At 39.6% G+C, this 20,486-nt stretch overlaps 2 protein-coding genes across 3 annotated transcripts; one reads left to right on the top strand and one right to left on the bottom strand.

The window, feature by feature from the left end:
• Nucleotides 1–880: 880 nt before the first annotated feature.
• On the bottom strand, nucleotides 881–5,753 carry psma8 (proteasome 20S subunit alpha 8). Its single transcript, XM_062429208.1, has 7 exons — nucleotides 5,560–5,753; nucleotides 4,295–4,421; nucleotides 3,915–4,039; nucleotides 3,630–3,752; nucleotides 3,403–3,522; nucleotides 1,477–1,539; nucleotides 881–1,386 (listed from the first exon to the last, which is right to left on the bottom strand). The coding sequence occupies exons 1-7, from the start codon at nucleotides 5,659–5,661 to the stop codon at nucleotides 1,291–1,293; spliced, it is 756 nt and encodes a 251-aa protein (XP_062285192.1). The 5' UTR covers nucleotides 5,662–5,753; the 3' UTR covers nucleotides 881–1,290.
• A 673-nt stretch (nucleotides 5,754–6,426) lies between these two features.
• ss18 (SS18 subunit of BAF chromatin remodeling complex) lies at nucleotides 6,427–16,139 on the top strand. 2 transcript variants are annotated; one of them, XM_062428718.1, is made up of 10 exons: nucleotides 6,427–6,584; nucleotides 7,066–7,142; nucleotides 7,240–7,324; nucleotides 8,194–8,350; nucleotides 9,257–9,487; nucleotides 9,671–9,841; nucleotides 11,539–11,661; nucleotides 13,193–13,323; nucleotides 13,750–13,812; nucleotides 14,541–16,139. In XM_062428718.1, exons 1-9 carry the CDS (start codon nucleotides 6,516–6,518, stop codon nucleotides 13,765–13,767), a joined length of 1,062 nt encoding a protein of 353 aa, XP_062284702.1. In that variant the 5' UTR covers nucleotides 6,427–6,515; the 3' UTR covers nucleotides 13,768–13,812; nucleotides 14,541–16,139. The 2 variants fall into 2 exon arrangements, with proteins under 2 accessions (XP_062284702.1, XP_062284701.1); XM_062428717.1 differs by lacking the exon at nucleotides 13,750–13,812.
• Nucleotides 16,140–20,486: the final 4,347 nt, after the last annotated feature.

Raw genomic sequence — 20,486 nt, 5'->3', positions numbered from 1 at the left:
AATTATATGGTCATCCTTTACCATATTCTCAACAAGTGGGAGAGTCCATGTGTGATGTCAGGTAATGGTACAGGCCTGAATGCTTGACCCCTTCAGTGAGGGGATCTGTTGGCTCTGTTATGCTGTGGGAGGCATTTTGCTGGCATGGTTTGGGTCCACGCCAGAGCAAAGGGTCACTGCAAATCAATACAAAGTTGTTCTGGGTGATCACCTTTATCCTATGATGAAATATTTCTATCCTGAAGAGAGTGGTTCCTTCCATGATGACATAAGGACCGAGGCGTCACTGAATGTTTGATGAGTATGAAAATAATGTGAATCATGTGCTGTGGCCTTCACTGTCACCAGATCTCAAAGCAGTTGAACATCTATAGGAGAATTTGGACTGCTGTGTTCGACAGTGCTCAACACCACCATTATCAAAACACCAAATGAAGAATGGTGTTCATCCCCCCAGTAGAGTTTGCTTCAAAATACTTGCTGAATTAATACCAAGGTAAACTGAAGCTGTTCTGGTGGCAAATTATGGCCCAACACCCTACTAAGACACTTTTTCCTTTAATATATTCAACAGAATGCTGATAAATAGAGAACACAGCACTCTATAGCCACACACACAGTCATGAGTGGCATTTTAAACTGTAGTTATCTTTATGGCAGTAGTCATTTTGCAGTGGGATAATCAGAAGAAGAAAAAAGTAGGAACCAATATTTCTGTTTTTCCACTCTCCACTCTCATCACGAAGACATTGGTCAGTGCATTACTTGTAATGACAATAATACTCATGGTATACTACATATACACTAACCAAGCTATCTGGCATTCTGCTTTGAAGCAAGCTAGTAATTTTGAAGCAATTAAACAAATTCATTTCAAACATAGTTTTGTAATCAACATAAACAGATGTTACAAACAAATCTGCTTTTATTGTGTATTAAGTTTCATTATGATTCTGAACATTACAAATGGCTGTTTTTTAACAAGATCCATCATCAAGCATCCTGTAAAGTGTATTTTAAGATCCAAATCATAACTTGAGATCTACGTGTATGCATTTACACATCAGTATACTAAATAGCTGAAAGTATAAGAAGTCGATATTCTTTGCATCTAGTGCAGTATCACTCACTGATGTGCAAATCATTCAATTATCAATAGATCTCAAATTATGATTCAGGTCTTTACAATGAAATAAGTGACGAGTTGAAAAAAACCTCTGAAACTTACTAATATTTGCAACCCAAATATGCTATTTGTCATCCAAGTGCATTAAAGAAAAGGTTAACTGTTCAAGTTGATTTTTTCTGCTTCTTCTTCTCTGCCTCCTCCTCTTTTTCCTTCTCAATCTCAGCCACCAGGGTCTCAATTTCCTTGGATTCCAATATCTGCAAACACCCAAAATAGACACCTGTTAGCCTTCATGTAACAGGTACGAAAAGAACACAAAGGTTTTGTATCATTTATAGCAAGATCACCTTCAGTGGCTGATTCCGTCTGATAACAGCAAGCTCAATATTTTTCCCTCCTGACTGGACAACCTATGACAAGAGAGAAATACTTGTGAGAAATGTGACGAATTCAAAACAAATCAACACTTATTGACCTCTGTTGCGTCCTACTTAGGTTCATGTTGAGAGGCTGCGAGAGAAAATTGAGGTCATTGAAATATAATTAATAGACCAAAAAAAGTCCTGGGCTAATGTGACTGTTGGGTTTTATTAATTCAGAATTAATTTGATACAGTTGATTGACAGTAGAAAGACTTAAATTCTGTGCAATTTTTAGGATGATTAACTTGCATCTCATTTCTAAACATATTACTGAATTTCACGATACACATGCAAGGCAAAAATAATTCTGCTAAAATTAGCGTTTTATTTCATTTGCTCCAAGGTTAATTTTTTCCTGCGCTTGCCTGTGCTAAGACAGGTTCAGCCGGTCCCAAAAAGCCAAGTTACACATGGAAATGAAATAATAACACTGCACCGCTTGACAAATAATATATTTAATCCATTTTTAAATTGAAAAGATGTAAACACAGTCACTCTGGGATATGGAAGAAATAATATTGTCAGCAAGCATTAATGCAGTTACTTTGAATGTAATAAACTGAACAAAAATAAAAATGCAAAAGTTTGGGCACCGTACATAATCAATACTTAGTAACACCTCCTCTGGCAAATATCACAGCTTGCAAATGCTTTTTGTAGCCTGCTAAAAGTCTTCCAGTTCTAGTATTTTGGATGGATTTTTTCTCCATTCTTCCTTGCAAAATATTTTATAATTTTGTTTGTATGTTCTGTATTCTCTTTGTTTTAGTTTAGTTTTAGTTCTGTTTTTTTGTTCTCTTCTTTAGCTTGGAAGTGACTGATAGTCTAAAAATAAAAAAATAAAAGGGTAAAAAAGGGGTAGGACTAGAAAAGCTCATTGCTTCATCCTACACCCATTCGAACATTAGATATATATTGGTTGTTGTATGCCTGAAGGAGGAAAGTAAGAAATAAAAAAAAGGAGGAAGAAAGAAAGGAAAGCAAAGGAAAAAAAAAAGAATGGAAGGAAGATATGTGTGTATATGTGTGTGTGTGTGTGTGTGTGTATATATATATATACACACACAAACACATACATATATATGTATGTGTATATGTTGTTTTTTTAAATTTCTATTTCTATTTTCCTTGCTATTATTTCTATTTTGCAGTAAACCACTGCCTATTTGTTTTGTTTCGCTATTTTAACATGTTCAAAATAAACTTAACTAAAAGGCTTCTGGTTCTGCAATATTATTGTGCCATCTTGCATGCACAGCTCTTTTAAGATCTACCCACAGATTTCAATTAAGTTGAAGTCAGCGGACTGATAGCCATTCTAAAACCTTCAGCTTGCGTCTCTTGAGGCAGTCCATGGTGGACTTTGGGGTATGTTTAGGATCAATGTCCTGGTGTAGAAGCCACTCTCTTTTCAGCTTCAGCTTTTTTATAGATGGTGTAATGTTTGCTTCCAAAATTTGACATACCTCAGGCATAATGAGCTGCTTAGTGTCTGAGATCTTGTAAAAGGATTTGAGACTTTGGAACTCATGAGACTATACCTTTTTTGTTTGTTTTAATTTTATTGTTGTCTATATATATATGTGTGTGTGTGTTATAATTGCATTTTAGGGTCCTTTTTATTTAGTTTTAAATTTTATTGTCGTATACATTTGTTTTTGTTTATTTCTATATCACTATTTTTTTAGCGGCTGTATCAATGAATTTTCCCAACTGTGGGATCAGTAAATGTATCTTATCTTGGGTTAACTACCTTGTAAAGCACTTATGTAATTACTCAGTTTCAATATATGTAATTGATAAAGTGTGCAAGTTCAAATACATCCAGGAATGGACTAAATTTGAGCTTACCTCAAGCAAAGCTTTGATAGCCAACTTTATTGCTTCATTGTCACCAGCAATGGCTTCGTCTGTGTAATTCTTCTCCAGAAACTCCCTCACGGTTTTGGCACTTCGACCAATTGCATTTGCCTAAAATTTTTCAACAATAAACACACAAAAATCGATTAGTAATCGCTTTAGGGTACCTGGGCACTTAAGAGTTAACAAAGTAATGTACAAAGAACAAAATCACTGACCTTCCAGGCATGGTAGGTTCCTGATGGGTCTGTCTGGTACAGCCTGGGAGTCCCATCGTAGTCAAAGCCAACAATCAATGCAGAGATGCCAAACGGCCGGCGCCCATTGCTTTGAGTGTAGCGCTACAATGTAAAAAAGAAACAAATATATAACTTGTCAGTTTCACTTGATATTTCTTAAAAACAGAACTGTACACAGTCATAGAATAGAGCATACAAAGTGAAACCAATATACCAAATATAAACTTCAGAGAAATTAGAAATGAATGATAACATACTCAATACCTGTTTCAGTGTAGCTATGTAGCGTGTGATGTATTCCACTGTGACAGGGTCCTCAACAGTTAGCCTGTGGCTCTGGCACTCAACCCGAGCTCTGTTTATCACAATACGGGCATCTGCTGTCAGACCTGACAAAACATTGAAAGAGACTCAATGGGTAATACAACATAGAAGGAAAAAATAACAGGAAAATTTAGTGACAAAATCCTATTATATGGTATACAGATATGTGCAATGGTGTAATGTTTGTTACAACTAATTTGGAGTGCACTGTAACAAAGTGAACTGTGGCAACATATAACTGGGTGTAGTCCATTGTGCCATATTACCGTACAAAGGGGATCTATTATTCAAAGATTTAACAGTTTTGTTGTGTGGGTTACCTGCAAATGCCATGCAGACATGCTCGTCCAGGGCGCATATTTTGCGGACAGTCCTTTCCTCCTGCAACTTTGCTACTGATTTTTTCTCAACGCCAAGCACAACAATGTCTTTTCCTCTGATTCCCACCTGCAGAGAAAAAAAACACCCAAAAAAACAGCCTAAATCAATTTCAAAACACCGGCATACAGATTTTTCCCTGCCAGAGGTTTGCAATTCAAATAAGCAAAAAGTTTACTTTTACTTGAGTTTAAAAGTGAAAAGCGAAACAGAAACATTAAATCAAGGTCTTTAGATAACTTTGCCATGCAAAACCAAGTACAGGTCTTATCTTCAATTCATGTTTGATATTTGAGGATGTTTACAGCGCAAAATTACACACATAACTGAATTAGTCTTTCTTGAATAGATTTCAGGAGCCCAACCATCAACAATGCCCTACATTAAATAAATAGAGTGATTTCTTTACATTTTCAAATTTACTAGGTGCTGTAAAGCAATTGTCAGCAAATCCACATCAAATTGACAGGCTGAATATTAAAATACTCCATTATTAGCTATAGATGGAGATAGATAATGCATTAACCCCGAAAGAAATTTAGTTTGTGTGTAGAAAATATAGCCTTGTTTTGTTCATTACCAGTATCGTTCAAAATCTATCGCGCTCAAATTTCAATGATATACTTTGAAGAGTTTGAAAGGTTAATAACGCAGGTTTTGATTGACTTGCATGAATTTTTACGATCAGATTAAATTCCCTCAACGCTCCCTAAAACAAACTACAATTACACGGAGCTTAGCTGCAACTACTATGGCTCCTTAAACAGCTTTAGGTAAATTTAGAGATCTATCATTGGGATTTAATGTACTTTCGACACTCATAAACACAAACCTTGCAAGATGATGTTATTGTTTAAGAAATGTGGGAAGCAAAATTCAAGTATGCTAACTGCGTTAACATCACATAGTTTCCTATCACATTGAAACTGAAACTATTGTGGCAGTGACACAGCGACAAAATGCTTGCTAATGATAATCTCTTTTCCATATTGATTATTTTGTCTATGTCCTGCTAAAATGCTAATATAGAGGTTATACATTTACGTATTAGGTAGCAGCACACCAAAATCGTAATATTACCACAGATTCTGTTAAACAAGAGAATCAGCGGAATACTTGACTAATAACTGTCTGATAGGTGCTAGCTCATCGGCTAACTGCCGTTTGCTAACGTTAGCTTTAGCATTAGTTTCATTTTAGGACTTACCGCAGTGGAGCCTTTCTTTACAGCTTCTTGTGCATACTCCACTTGAAAGAGATGACCATCAGGGGAAAATACAGTAATAGCTCTGTCATATCTTGCCGCCATTGCGCTACAAGACACGTACAATCACAAGAAAGAGGGAGAGACTTCAACCAAATGATTCAGCTAGTTAGCATCAAACAACCAACCCGTTCTGTCTGTGGAGCTAGCGTGTGTTCAAAATAGCGCATGCGCACGACCTCTGAACTAGGGTGATACCATGATTGGGGACCGCGACTGGAAAGTTGTCATAAAATAAATAAAAACTACAGTAGATTCTTCACCAGTGGATCAGCGTAACTGCTCTGAGAAATACATCGTTTTAATGTAAACGTCATAATTCAATACCTTTCTACTTTAATATTTCAATACTAAGTTTCATTTAGTCGGTACATTTAGTGATCGTTTTGGTGATGTTGATGCTGATTTGCACACATAAAACGATGACAAATAAATGTCGTTACCAGGTATTATTGACCTAAACCTGCTTGCAATATTATCAATATTTTATAGAAATATATTAAAGCTCTGAGCGTGGTTCCCCTATTTGTGGACTAGTCCATTTCCCGTGGCCTTCTGGACTAGATCTAGACTGTTCCATTATATGTAAAATAGGTAGACAGATCAATTAAATTTAATTTAAATGTGTATATTGTCTACCATATTAATAATTATGTTGAAATATCATAACATATTTTACAGAAATTAAATCGCTTCGTATCCCTGCGTATCAATAATAAACCATAATGATCAACTATGTCATCAAATGTGTTATATCCCCCCCCTCCACAAAACGGACCACTGCATTTCGAAATTGAACCCCATTCTGAACTGTTGATCTGAGTTCTACCGATTTGTGAAGTGTGAGCTAATTTTGACGTTTATGCACTTGCTCACTTTCATTTTATAACAGTATCACCATGTCGGTGGCGTTTGCACCTCACAGGCAGCGTGGGAAGGGTGATATAACACCCGCTGGAATACAAAAGGTAATTCATCTTTTTCTTTTTTTTCTCCGCGTCGCAGAATGGAGGCTGTGGTAGCAGACTGCTGCTAGCCTATGAGCTAATCAATGTAGCAGTGCCCATCCAGTTCCAACATTGAATAGATCGTGAGCAGCGTTGGAGGGTCAAAGCGCGGTGAATATGAACCTCTCTGGAGCGACGACGCCATGTGTAGACGAAGAGTCTTTGGACGATTTTAAAGGATTCCCGTATAAATGTGTTCTCAATGAATGAAGGCCTGTGGTTTTGTTAGCTAAGGATAGCTAGCTAGCGTCTTTTGTTAGCTAGAAACGCACACTGAGATTTCACAAAACGCCCCCCCTTCATGCCCCCCATTATGCTCAAATCACGGCGGACTGACCATCAGCATGCAAAGACTAACCATACTTAGTGATTTAGTGTCCTTATATTCAAATCTTTCTCACTGATAGCATAAACGTGATATAAATCTGCTTTTCCTTTGCAGTTACTAGACGAAAACAACCAGCTGATTCAGTGTATAATGGACTTTCAGAGCAAAGGAAAAACAGCAGAGTGTTCACAGTAAGTTATTAAAATATTTTTTAGTTCTCTATACATTGTTACTATATCAAGTTTATGTTGGCCCAACGCTTTTATTGATGACCCTCCACTTCCACAGATATCAACAGATGCTGCATAGAAATTTAGTGTACCTGGCCACAATAGCAGACTCCAATCAGAACATGCAGTCTCTCCTTCCGGCTGTGAGTATTTGTCCATGGTGCTTGCCACTGAATTTGTGCATAAAAATGTGTCTTTTCTACCTGGTAAGATGATGTGGTCAGCCATTGCATCTGGTTAGCATAAAAACATGTCACTTATAGGTCAGCTGAAATTTGAGAATGTTAAATAAATAAATCAGCACATTCACTCAGAAACTTTATTTTCAGTCAGCGAGTCTGACATGTTTAATTGAAATGTATAATTTCCAAGACTAAACAATGTATACTCCCTGAAAGGGTCCATTGCCATTGTCAAGCTGTTTATGTTGGGTGCAAAATCCCTTTTTAAGTTCACTCTCATATCAAAGAAATCTGTTAGATTTACACATTAAAATAAAAAATCCAATAACTTGGCTTTTGCTGCACTAATTTGACTATTAAAAATCTGTCTCTTGAACATCCACCAACCTTATGGAACTTCAAAACTAAACCCTTTTTAAAGAATGAGTGTTATTTAGCGTAGATATTGCTCAAGGAGTATCACCCCAACATATGTAAAATTTTAGTAGCTCAGATTGGAGTTACTATTATTCCAGCAATGACATGTTTAATTTGGTCGATATTTGTGTTTATGGGCTCGCAGTGTGTTCTCCAATGGCAGTCCTACAACCGTTTCTGGCTGTGACTTAATTAAGGGCAGTGATTATGTGACTATGTATTACTATTTATTTTCACTTTTAAACATGCACTTTTAAACTTTTAAACATGCACTATCTTAAAATGTGTTACATCACAGCTATACTTTATTTTGTCTGCCTCTTTTCTTAAGTTTTCTCTTTTGAGGCCCAGGCTCAGATGTGTTTGTAGCACTGCTGCTAATGTGTGTTTTTGTGTCTATTGTGCGCCTGCAGCCACCCACTCAAAACATGCCCATGGGCCCTGGTGGGATGAACCAAAGTGGACCCCCTCCCCAGCCTCCTCACGGTCACAACATGCCCTCTGAGGGTATGGTCAGTGGTGGCCCTCCAGCCCCACACATGCAGAACCAGATGAATGGACAGATGCCTGGTAAGTGACCCTCCCCACCCCCATCCTTCTTAACATCCCTCCCTCATCTCTCTCTTTTTTATTTACCCTTCTTCTCCCTCAGTCACTGTCTCACTTTGGTTGCTTAGCAACAACACAGAACTGTGAGGGAGGTCGCTCTGCTGAAAGATGATGTCACCCAGTTGCCAGCTCTGGTGGTCTTGGACTTCTTTTCCTTATGGCTATCCTGTCTTCAAGTACTATAGATCATTTATTAGATTTTCATTTAGAAATTCATATATTTTATTATTTTTCAGCGAACCATTGAAATAACTCTTTGATGTTTTGAAAGGGGACTGATTTCAGTAAAGCACATATACTGTATATTCTAAAAGAATGAAAGACCAGAACACCATATCAGAAACCAGAAAATATAGCCACTGTAATGTCATTTTTTCACTGGCATGTTAATACACACTTGAGCTTTGGCCTGCAATATTATGGTACTGCTTTGGAGCTGGGCCTCATCGTGATGTTCCCTCCTCAGAACTGAATGACTGACTGGCTCGCAAGTGCTGGGTGATAAAACCTTAAAACAACTGCTAAATTCGTTTTTAATACAAATCTGTCCACATTTAAATTTCAGATGTTTAGTTGCAGTTTTTTGTGGATGGATCTGTTTGAAATATTGCGAGAGAGGAGTGAGTGAAAAGAAGATAGAAACGCAAATTAATTGGTTAGACAGAGGTGAAGGCAACAGATGTTAATTGCAGTATGGGTGAACCTCCAATCTCTTAACATGTCATCAATGTAAGCGATTTTCTCTCTCAATTTACAGCATACCCACACAACAGGACAGAAATTCAATGTGTACTAAATATTTATGTGTTGTAGTTGTTTTTGTTTTTTTGTTAACAGTGATCATAAATAATCTCTGTTGTTTTCTAGGGCCTAATCACATGCCCATGCAAGGTCCCGGACCAGGCCCCAACCAGCCCCCAAACATGCCCAGTGGCTCTATGAATATGCCCCCCAGCAGCCACGGCTCAATGGGTGGTTACAATCACGCTGTCCCTTCCTCCCAGGGCATACCAGCTCAGAGCCAAATGAACATGACCCAGGGCCAGCCCATGGGAAACTATGGGCCACGGCCAAACATGAACATGCAGCCCAATCAAGGTAAAACAACAATGTTTGTGAGTCTATACTTTGTTGTCTTGATTTCTAGTGCCTTATCATCTGTTTTAACAGTGCTTGCTGCACACTGTTCACCTGAATTATTTGATAAACTAAATGCTGTTTTGCTGTAGTTTGGGTTTTCCACTGTAGAGTTTGAGAGTGAAATGTGTTGGTGTACCTCAGGCCCTATGATGCACCAGCAGCCTCCTTCCCAGCAGTATAACATGCCTCCTGGTGGTGGCGGTCAGCACTACCAAGGGCAACAAAACCCAATGGGCATGATGGGCCAGGTCAACCAAGGAAATCATGTCATGGGGCAGAGGCCAATGCCCCCCTACAGACCCCCACAACAAGGTATACTACCCCAGAGTGTGTGTCTGTTAAGTGTGCGAGTTGTGAGTGTCAGTCTTTCTTCTCCCTAACCCACCTTCCTGCATTTCTTACTCTTGTTCCTCTCAATTTCCTCTATTTCCACATCTGCTGCTCACAGACATCTTGTTGACTCAAGATGTTAATTAAAGCATCCAATAACTTAAAAATTAGTCAAGGAGCAAAACGAAAAGCTTTCTAACGAGGAGTAGCGGCCAGGAATCCATCCTCTTTACTCTTCCCCTCAAACATCCGATCCGACAACACCTTGAATCTACTTGTGTGTATGTTGTGTGTATGTGTATGTAGGACCCCCTCAGCAGTACCCAGGGCAGGAAGACTACTATGGCGACCAGTACAGTCACGCAGGACAGGGAGCCTCAGAAGGTAGGAGAACCCTCCAGTCACTTGTAGAAAATCAACCCAAAAAAATCCACCCAGGAGTTGTGTTAAAACACAAATGATGCCAAGAGACTGTTACAAAACCAAAATTTCAGTTTCTTCATTATTTTCTGGGAAACTAAAGTGACTTTGGGCTCTAATAAAGGAAAAAAATACCTGATTTTGAGTGATCATTCACACACACCAGAGTGTACCCTATTCCCAAAGCTGCTGCAGTCATGGATAAGTTAGTACTTACCTAATCTTGTAATGCCACCCCCACTCCACCCCCAGTCATGCTAGGTGCCAAGTCAGGGACAGAGTCTTGGAAACTTAGTAGTCAGTGTCTTGGAAAGACGAAGCTGTATCAAAATATTATTCAAGTAAAATGTTAATTCTTCAAATTATCATGAAAAAACGCCACAATTTATACATTTACTATGACTAGCATACTACTAGTAATAGCCATTTAATGTATTTATATTCAGTAAGTACTTCATAATGTACCAGTTTAAAGGGGACTGCCATTCTTGATAAATATGCATGTTTTGTGCACATGCAGAAAATAATGCTTGTGATTTGCAAAGGAGCAGTGATATTGAGCGTGATGAGCCACCAACAATTTTTGGAGAAAATAAAATGAACCAATATACTCGTATTTTAATGAACAAATTGATACACTGCAATTTTCTCTATGCTGGTTTGCTTAGGAGAAAAATTACGGTAGCAGCCACTGTGATGATTACAGATTCGTGAGAAACAACTCCTTCTCTTTCTTTGCCCAATTAACATTTACTTTTTTGTTGTTTGTTTTGTTTTTTTCCTCTGCTGCCTACACTGTTTTCCTTTGACCTTTCAAACACAAATGTCATCCCTTCTATTGGTACAAAGAAATTCAACAATTAAAAAAGAAAACAAGTTCACATTCAAACATTCAATACAATAACATGGCTGTCTCAAAACTGCACCTTTCAAAACACTGTTATATGCATCTCTTTGTATATGAGTTGAGCTGTTGCTGGACACTCATTAGGAGTTAAAGCAGTCTATGCTTGTTGAGCTGTGCATGCCAAGAATCCTTTCCCTACTTGAATTTTCTGCACTTCTATAGTGTGTGTGTCATTTCTGCCTTTTGTATTTATCTTATGGTTGTATATGTCAAATAATGTTGTGTTGCAAATACAGGTACAGTTCCTAATTGATTTCTTGAGTTGCAGTTATATGGAGTCTTTTTTCAGTGTCTGCCTGTTTGCTGTACTTGTCAACATGCTGCTCACATTGTCTGCTATTGCCCCCTGAAGGTAATGCCCAGTATGGCCAGCAGCAGGAAGCATATCAGCAAGGCCCTCCCCAGCAGCAGGGTTACCCTCCTCAACAGCAGTACCCAGGTCAGCAGGGCTACCCACCACAGCAGCAGGGTTACGGTGAGTTTTCCTCTCTCGAAAAGGGAAGCATTTTGTCCTCTAGGAGACGCTATCAGGCCTCTTTGGCTGCCTTTTTTAAACTGTTGAATAATAATTCTTCCTGAGCGAGCTGGCGTAACTGTGCCAGACACATGTCAAGACATCATCAAGAGCAAGGAATTAAAGGACCACCTTAATGAATGGTTAGGGGATTGAAGCTTGGTGGAAGAGAAATTTAATCAGTAGTGGTGGCTGGCACCACATTAGCATTTCTCCTGGTGCTTCAGTTTGATATGACACACTGTTCTGTGGGAGTGGGAGAGGTGCTTTGATTCTTTATATACAGACTATTGTACAAAAAACGTTTAAGAGAGAAGCATTCTGTTAGTTGACTCGTGCCTATTCCCTACCTATATTTTCTAATTTTCAGATATTTTTTAATGTGGTGGCTCTAGGATTTAACCAAATTACATGGGATGTCTAAATAATGTTTGTCATGCAGTATTTACTATTGGAGGTCTTGCAGGTCTTTCGTCTTTTCCCTCCTCGTCCCATTTTTCACTGGAACTTTCCATCACTCACCCTCTGTCTGAGCCAAAGCTCATGTTAGTAATGAGCTAGCAGAGAGGCAGAGGCTGTGAGGTGAGATCCATCTGGCACACACACATGCTTTCTCTCGCAGGCCCCCACAAGGTTATGCTCAACAGCATAAGACATTATGAGCGTCTAACGATGCTGCGTGGGCCTCATTTGACTTCAGCCCCAGTCAAGCTTTGCGCGGTCCTTCACAGCGCCTGCATGGATAGCTGCAGTGTATGGGGGCTGATAAAGTGATTTTTTTTTTTTTTTTTTTTTTTTTTTTTTTTCTCTTAATGAAGCCTGCTCCTCTAATGAAGACCAACAGAATCTCCTTGATGTCTCCTTGCATTAAGGAACCACTGCCTGGCTCCAGCCTGACTCACTCCTTCTCATTCATTACTGAGTCAGGCGTTGTGGAGGCAGCCCAAACAAATGTGTCTGACATACCCACCATCCTATTTGTCATCCATCAACTTTTTAAAAAAAAAGATTTTTATTGCAACCCATTAGCGATGGTAAACTAACAGGGATTCCCTAGAGTTCTCAAAGTAACAAGTGGGAGATGGAAACAGTTAATGAGAAAAACTTGGGCTGCTTTCACACTGGGCTCATTTGTTTGAGTCCAGGTCTAGACTCAAACAAATGAACCTCTTTCTAAGCAGGTGTTCAGACTGAAAATTGCAATAAGTCAAAAGATTACAGCTTCTCAGAGACTCGCACCACTGTAGAATGCTCCCTCTATCCCTAAATTTGAGCAGAAATCACTATACAGTTTTAGACTCAGCACCTAGGCAAGAAGGAAGGGTTTTTTTGCACACTGATTATTGTTTAGATTATTGAGTTACATTGTGACTACAAACGAACACTTCCACAGTTTAGCTGGACGTTTTTTGACTGTGCTCAGTGGCATTTTCAAGCATTTGTGTTGTCATACATGCATAATTTTAAAGTGAAATATAAATATTTGTCACAGGCCCCTCCCAAAGTGCCCCAGGACAGTACCCCAACTATCCTCAGGGCCAGGGACAGCAGTATGGAGCCTATCGCCCCCCTCAACCTGGACCCCCACAGGGCCAGCAGCAACGCCCTTATGGCTATGACCAGGTGAGTATACTCCCAAAGCTGGATAGAGCAGGACTTAACTGATTATGTTGATTGCCAAAGTTAGATGTATATTTTTTCTGTTATTCTCTGTGAGACTATATTCATTGTGAGTGAAGTAAGAAGGTAGACATGAAAGGTATTATTTTATGCATGCTGTCATCATATTCGGGGTTAAATTTATTCTTTCCAAAACATTGTATGTGTTACTGTTGTCTTTAACATGTTAACTTGAGTCTTAGTTATATATCCTGGCTAATGTGGCATGCCAGTTGAGGGAGATATGAGGGCTTTAACAGGATTCTTCCTTAAACTTGATGCAGACTGCTCTAGTGTTTAAAGGAAGATCTATTTGTTCCCCTGTATTTTCTTTTGGTCTTATGTGAGGACCACAGCTACACTTTGATATCTTTATCTTTGAATATTCAGGGGCACATGAGGAAATAAAGACCCGGGGATTTGAACCCCTGACTAGCTCTGTAAGAAGCAAAGGTAATGGTTGCTGTGAAGACCTCAACGTCCAATCTAGACATTTGACAACCTAGCCTTAATTTGCATTTATGTTTCTTCTGTATCTTTTTTTCTTTATCTCTCTCCCATTTTCTTCTTTTCTTTCTTTTATGCTAAAAGATTGATTATTTTCTTATTTTTTAATATTTTTATTTTGTTGGTAACCAGGGGTCGAATTGTCATGAGGTCCAGAAACACAGCATGCTTAGTTCACAGTGACACAGCCAAGAGCTTACATGCTTTGATGTGTCCTTAATCTATGAAAAAAACAAATAATTGTGCTTAAATTATTAAACTCATATTTGAAATGAAATGTTATTTATATTGAACTGTTAAGTAATCATTTTACAAATTATTTTCCATTTATACCAAACACATACTTCGACCCCTGTTTAGAAATGCATCAACTGCTACTGTCCTTGCACTGAATTTATTTAACTTAAAGCACTATCCACTAGTTAATAATCATCCTCAGCCATGCTGCTGCCCAAACCTGAGGTGTCAAGTTAGAAATTAGAGCTCACGAGTTGTGAGGCCATGCTGCCACCTGCTGGTCAATATCAGCAAATGCAGCCATAAATCATGGTTTGCAGTATATGGTTGAATCCACAGATGTTTGTTTGTACCCTCTTTAAGATTTGTGAATATAAGCTTTTTCCCTATGTGTTTTTGAAAATGTTAAATAATATGAATCACATTTCTTCCCACAGGGCCAGTATGGAAATTACCAGCAATGAGAGATGGTCACAGCAAACCCACACACCTCTGCTCTGATCTCTGTTTGAGCTTTGACCTCTGGTCAACTGCTAAGCAGACTTTAATGATGGTTGCAGCTCACTGAGATTCTCTCAGACACGAACATACAACACTCAAAAAACAAGATTCGCTTCCCCCTCTCTTTGGGATCCTATCATTGCCTATAAAAATATATTAAGTTTATCATGTCCATTGACTTGATGACATCAAAATCCACAACTCGCCCTCTGGTCCAGTATGTCTCAAAGCAGCAATGCCTTAAAAAAATGGAACTGCCTTATCCTTTAGCATTGCATATTGTGAAACAGGCTAACACAAATTTTGGATATCAGAGATGATTCAAATGTACAGAGTTTCATTCTACTGTGGTGCATTGTTTCTCTATCCAGCTCCCTGTTCATAAGAAGCAATAATGCCAGCAGTAGGGAAATGCGTGGGGGCTTAGAGATAATGAACCCGACAAACTTCCCGCTAGGCCATGGTACATGTCTTAATGTATGTGATGATGTAAAAATATATTTTATGCTTTTTAGATCAAGCTAACTTTGTATAAGACATTGGAAAGTAGTACTGAAGTTGTGTTGTTTATTTCATGAAGTGTATGTGTCAATGTTTTTTTTGTTTTTTGTTTTTTTTAATGATCCCATCCAGCACATTTTGTTTTGTATTTTACTGTTACATTGAATTGTATAGCTATTCAATTAGATCTGCCACTTCAATAACATGGCCAGTGCATGAATTTGTTGTGTAAAAATGGAAGTCTAATTGAGAAGCCCTGAAGGACAAATATGAACAACGAACAGCAGAAAATGTTTAATGTTGTAAAACACATGTAACGATTGCTGTATTCTGTGTTTGGCTATGCTTTTTAAGTCAATGAAAAAACTGTAAAATTTGGATCATGAATACAAACTTTTTTCTCTCTTTTTTTTTTACATTACCTGACAAAATAATGGCCTTGGCCTTTATTTGACAAATGTGTGCCCAGAGGGATGATATGTAGCAGATGCCACTGCAAATTGTATGCCTAAGTTGATGCTCTCTAGAGTATTTTTTCACCCTTCATCTATACAAGCACCTCAGTCTTGTCCATTGACTGCAAATTGGTGAATGGGAAAGATCTAACGTGATAGAATAAATATTTCTGACAAGTACTTAGTTTTGTTAGTCTTGACAATGCTGGAATCCCTTTTTCCCTTTGAATAAACGTCTAAGTTGATGTCATTCAAATAGTGTTGTGTGTGAATATTAAAGATTGTTACTGTCAAATATGTAACATAAGATGTGAAAATTATGTTCTGAAATGGATTCCTTAATTTCACAGTAAAGACTGGTTGTGCAGTTTTATATCACTGGCTTGGTATCTGTTTTATGGTGCATACTTTATTGATCCCATATGTACAGCGGCATAGAGAAGAGGAATTCATTGTCCTCTGATATTGTTTATATGGCTGTTTTAATATTTTGCATACTGCACCCCATCCACATGGTGGTCACATTTGTGTCATGGCAATGTATAACTGTACATTATAATAAATTGGAAGAATCTTTAATATACTTTTGACTTGTTTTATTTATAGCATTTGACTTTTTTGTAGAGACTTTGGTACCATAGAAGTGCAAGATCATTCATCCCAACGGCAACATAAACAAGATGTGCACTATTGGTGCTGTCATAATCTGACAGTATGATATAATTGTTTTGTCTTCATTTTCTATCTGGTAGTCAGTTTCCAACTGATAATGACCCTGCCTGGCTCAGCAGCATGTCTGCTTTGTCCAGATGCATTCAGAGAGGTCCAGAGCACATTTACACCCAAAATTACCTTCCGTGTCCCTCTTTCCCCTTCTGCTCCCTCCAGAGAGGGAGAGGGACTACCTGTCACATTGGGGGGAGCGATACAGATGGTACACCAGATGTGTGGCCGAAGCACGTGATGGGAGAGTGGTGTTGGTGTTAAGAGGGCCACAGACTGCTTGGGTTGCCTTGGTGCTGCTGATGAGTGTTGGTGTGGAAGGATGTGGGTGAGTGCTACAGAATTGCTTTAAGAAAAAGTGTTTTTTGAACTTTTTTGTGTGTCTGACATACTGTATATGTGCACTTTGTGTATCCTATGTTCCCTGCTCAGGTTTAGTGGCATCTCCTAGTCACCCCACCATCCTGCTGCTCCACAGCTGGCTGCCCCACCCTTCCCAGCTGCCACTGGGGCTCCCCCCGGCCCCTCTGCTTGGCAGAGCTGGCGTTTTGGGCGCTCCCCCACCAGTCCTCCCTGGCAGCTGCTGCCCTCAGCTGCGCTCTCGCAGACGGTATTGGGGTCGGACAAAGTCACTCCTCCTGTGACTGTCTGGGGCCGTTGGGGGAGGATGAAGAGGTGGCAAGGAGACTCTTACCATCTATGAAAGATCTCCTTTAAACGCTTATAAATTTAAATTGATGGAGACATACTTAAAGTGAGGCAGTGGAGGAATTTTGATTAAGCATTAATATTTCTGTATTAGTTTATTAATGACTAACTTAAAGTGTGTTATCTTGTTTTTTTTTTAAAAGGCAAACTTGGCTGAGCAGTTCTGAATTAGATATCAAGAAACCTTACATGAATGCATCACTCCTTGCATGTTCTGTTATGGTAATGCAAATAGTGAAGTGGCAGCATCATTTAAGAGGATGATTATCTTGTTCAATATTTTGATAATTATAATTCAGGGCACTTTTCAGAGGAGGCTCCTAACCACTGAGGGGAAAATGACATTGTGATCATAGCTGGCAGGCAAGATGTGATCGCTCTCTCTCTCTCTCTCTCTCTCTCTCCCTCTCTCTCTCTCTCTCTGGCTCTCTCTCTCTCTCTCTCTCCCTCTCTCTCTCTCTCTCTGGCTCTCTTTCTCTCTCTCTCTCTCTCTCTCTCTCTCTCTCTCTCTCTCTCTCTCTCTCTCTCTCTCTCTCTCTCTCTCTCTCTCTCTCTCTCTCTCTCTGTCCCTCTTTCTCTCCCTCTTTCTCTGTCCCCCACTAACTCCCCTTTTCACTCTCTCATACCCACACTCTCAGTGTGACAGAAAGTCTATGGGGAGGTATAAGAGGTAGTTATGGGGGGAATGCAGCAGCCTCCACAGTTTAATTGGAGATGTGTCACACTAAATAAATGGTGCAAAAACAAGCGCTGACTGGAGGCTTGAGGGAGGGGCCCTGGGGATGCAGCCTGTTTTATTGGGCAGGAGCTTTGCACCGCTCCAGGGTGAAACGGGGCTATGCACTGCTGAGATACCCTCCAACCACCAACCACCAGGCCTCTTCACTACTGTGGAGGAGAATACAAAGGCATTCATTGCATTGCACAGAAAAGCATCTTATTGGTGCTGAGGAGGAGAGCTATGGTTGAAGTTGGTCACCCAATTATTCCTCATTTAGTGAAGAGAAAATCATCACCCTCAATGGCAGTTTCAATTTCTGCATACTGGCAAACAAATCTATAATTGTTCAATCTTGAGCAAACGCTGTCTGTCTCACTTGCTCCTAGATCATATATCTTATGAATGTCAATTTATGTTTTGAGAGGACTGAAGACAACTGCCTCCAGCCAATCCCATTACCCTGTGTAATCCATACATGACCTCCAAGTTAACAGGAGAATGTGTTTTCCAATATTCTATCAATGTTGATATAACTGTTGTGTTGTTTTGCTCATGCGTGTGTGTGTGTGTGTGTGTGTGTGTGTGTGTGTGTGTGTGTGTGTGTGTGTGTGTGTGTGTGTGTGTGTGTGTGTGTGTGTGTGTGTGTGTGTGTGTGTGTGTGTGTGTGTGTGTGTGTGTGTGTGTGTGCACGCACCTTAGATTCCAGAGTTCATGGCATGAGTTTTGATTTACCTCTACAGTGTGCCGCAGTAATTGGATGTGACACCATTCTCTCTGCTCTCCCTGGGGGATATAACAGGAATCTGACTATTATGGCCCCAGTTATGAATATGTCACGACAGCTGCAAACAAAGGCCTGTGATTTGGATAAGATTCTTCTGTATGTTGTCTCTGCACTGATATATGAGATAAATGCTGCAAGGGTAAATTAGTTTTCTGTAAAGCAATTTGCAGTGTTTACAAAGAATGATTAATTGCCATTGTTTAAAAAAAAAAATATGGTAGAGACAATGTGCAGTATTGCATTTTCATCATTATGCCTGCCAGATACATACTTGCCTCACAGATATTTGTGTAAGCTTTTATATCTAGTTTCAAAACTGAAAAGATTTTTTGGACCTGACATACACAAACAGGGCGATTCCCTAGAAAGGCATTGTTTTGCATGCATCTGATGTGCAGTGCTTTGTTTAAATCCCATCGTTTGTTGAGGGTTTAGCCATCAAATCAAATTGAGTGTGCTGTTTTGTATGTGTTCTAGCCTCATAAAAGTAGTCTCTCGGTGAAATAGCAGGTATGCTGATATCAGTATTCCCACAGCCTGCATAATTGCTGTAATTTGCTTTCCCTTTGGGTAATCTGTAAACATGGCTGTTTTGATGTTTTTGGCATCCTCCATTGGCTGAGCTCTCTACTCCTCCAGTGGAGCCCCCATCCCAGCCCAGGGTGACACAAATAGATCCTTCCCCAGAAGGCGCACGTAGTTCCACATGGGCACAATCAATACAGCCCAGTCGTCACTGGAACTGTGGCGGTATTAAAAGAACCCCGTGAGCTGGTTCTCACCACGCCAGCGTTTTAGGGAAATAAAGCTATTGATCCTCCAGGGCCTCTGGCAGAGCATTAACCTGGGCCCACAAATTAGAACGTGCTCATCTGGACACATCTGCCTGCAATGTTCCCAAAAAGCCAGCCCCGGGGAGAGAAAAGGAGGACTGTGAGGCCTGCTGCTTCCAATGATGAGTAGATCGCTACTTGACGCCCATGTCGGAGCGGGGGAGGCGTCTGGATGCCCAGGACTTCCATTAGAGGCCCAGGATGGTGGCATGGGTCGATGTGGCAAGGTTTGGTTGGGGGTACTCCATCTCAGATCAGTGTGGTTCCTTCCCCCTGATGTAGAGAGAGAGGGGGCTGACCCACGGTAAACCTGAGCTCCTGACTGGAAGGACAATGAGGGAAAGGGCTGCTGCCAGGGCTTGTTCCAGCAGTGTCAAAGGCTTTGCCTCTTTTGTACAATTTCATATCAAAACCCAGAATACACTTCATTTTATGTCAACTGTTACTGAAATATACAGATGAACAATCAATTTTTTATTTTGACGCAGATTAAACGAACACTCCAAACAAATATGTATTTACTGATTTATCACCTTATTGGAAATATTATATAACACAAATCTGGGGTTTTGTGCACCAGTAAGCTGCAATTTCCATTTACAGATTACATTTGTATTTGTCTACAAGACCTAGAATTACACTTCACTCCATGGACACCATGTGGCTATTTGAGCCATCGATTCAAATGTATCACTTGCTGAGTTGTCATACAAGTCAGTAATTATATTTGACTAGGAGATCAGAGTGGATACAGAGACAGAAACACAAACACAGTTATGTGCACCTGCGTACGTGCACAAACATAGTAAAGATTGCTTCTACTGTTATCCCCTGTCTGCAACCCACATGTTTGATAAAAAGTAGCCCTCTTCCTGACCCCTTAACCCTTTTTTGATTTTTGAGATTTTTCCAGTTTTATGGTACCTGTAGACAACATTTAAATGTCAAACTCTTAATGTGTGTTTGAGAGCTGTTCTATGCTTAAGAAACATGTGCATGATTAGTATTTACACATAAAGAAAATCCATGTGTCTTTACAACACATTTCACCAGCCACATTCACACAGACAGAGACACTTCAGAAACTTTCCCTCTCTTTTCTCAGCCTGCCCTAACAGTGGGAAGCTTGGAAGTTCTCTGCCCCAGTTCTCCATGTC

This window comes from Scomber scombrus, chromosome 11, assembly GCF_963691925.1.
Source record: "Scomber scombrus chromosome 11, fScoSco1.1, whole genome shotgun sequence".
NCBI lineage: Eukaryota > Metazoa > Chordata > Actinopteri > Scombriformes > Scombridae > Scomber > Scomber scombrus.
The sequence above is the reverse complement of the archived record's forward strand: the minus strand, read 5'-3'. Positions and strand labels throughout refer to the sequence as shown.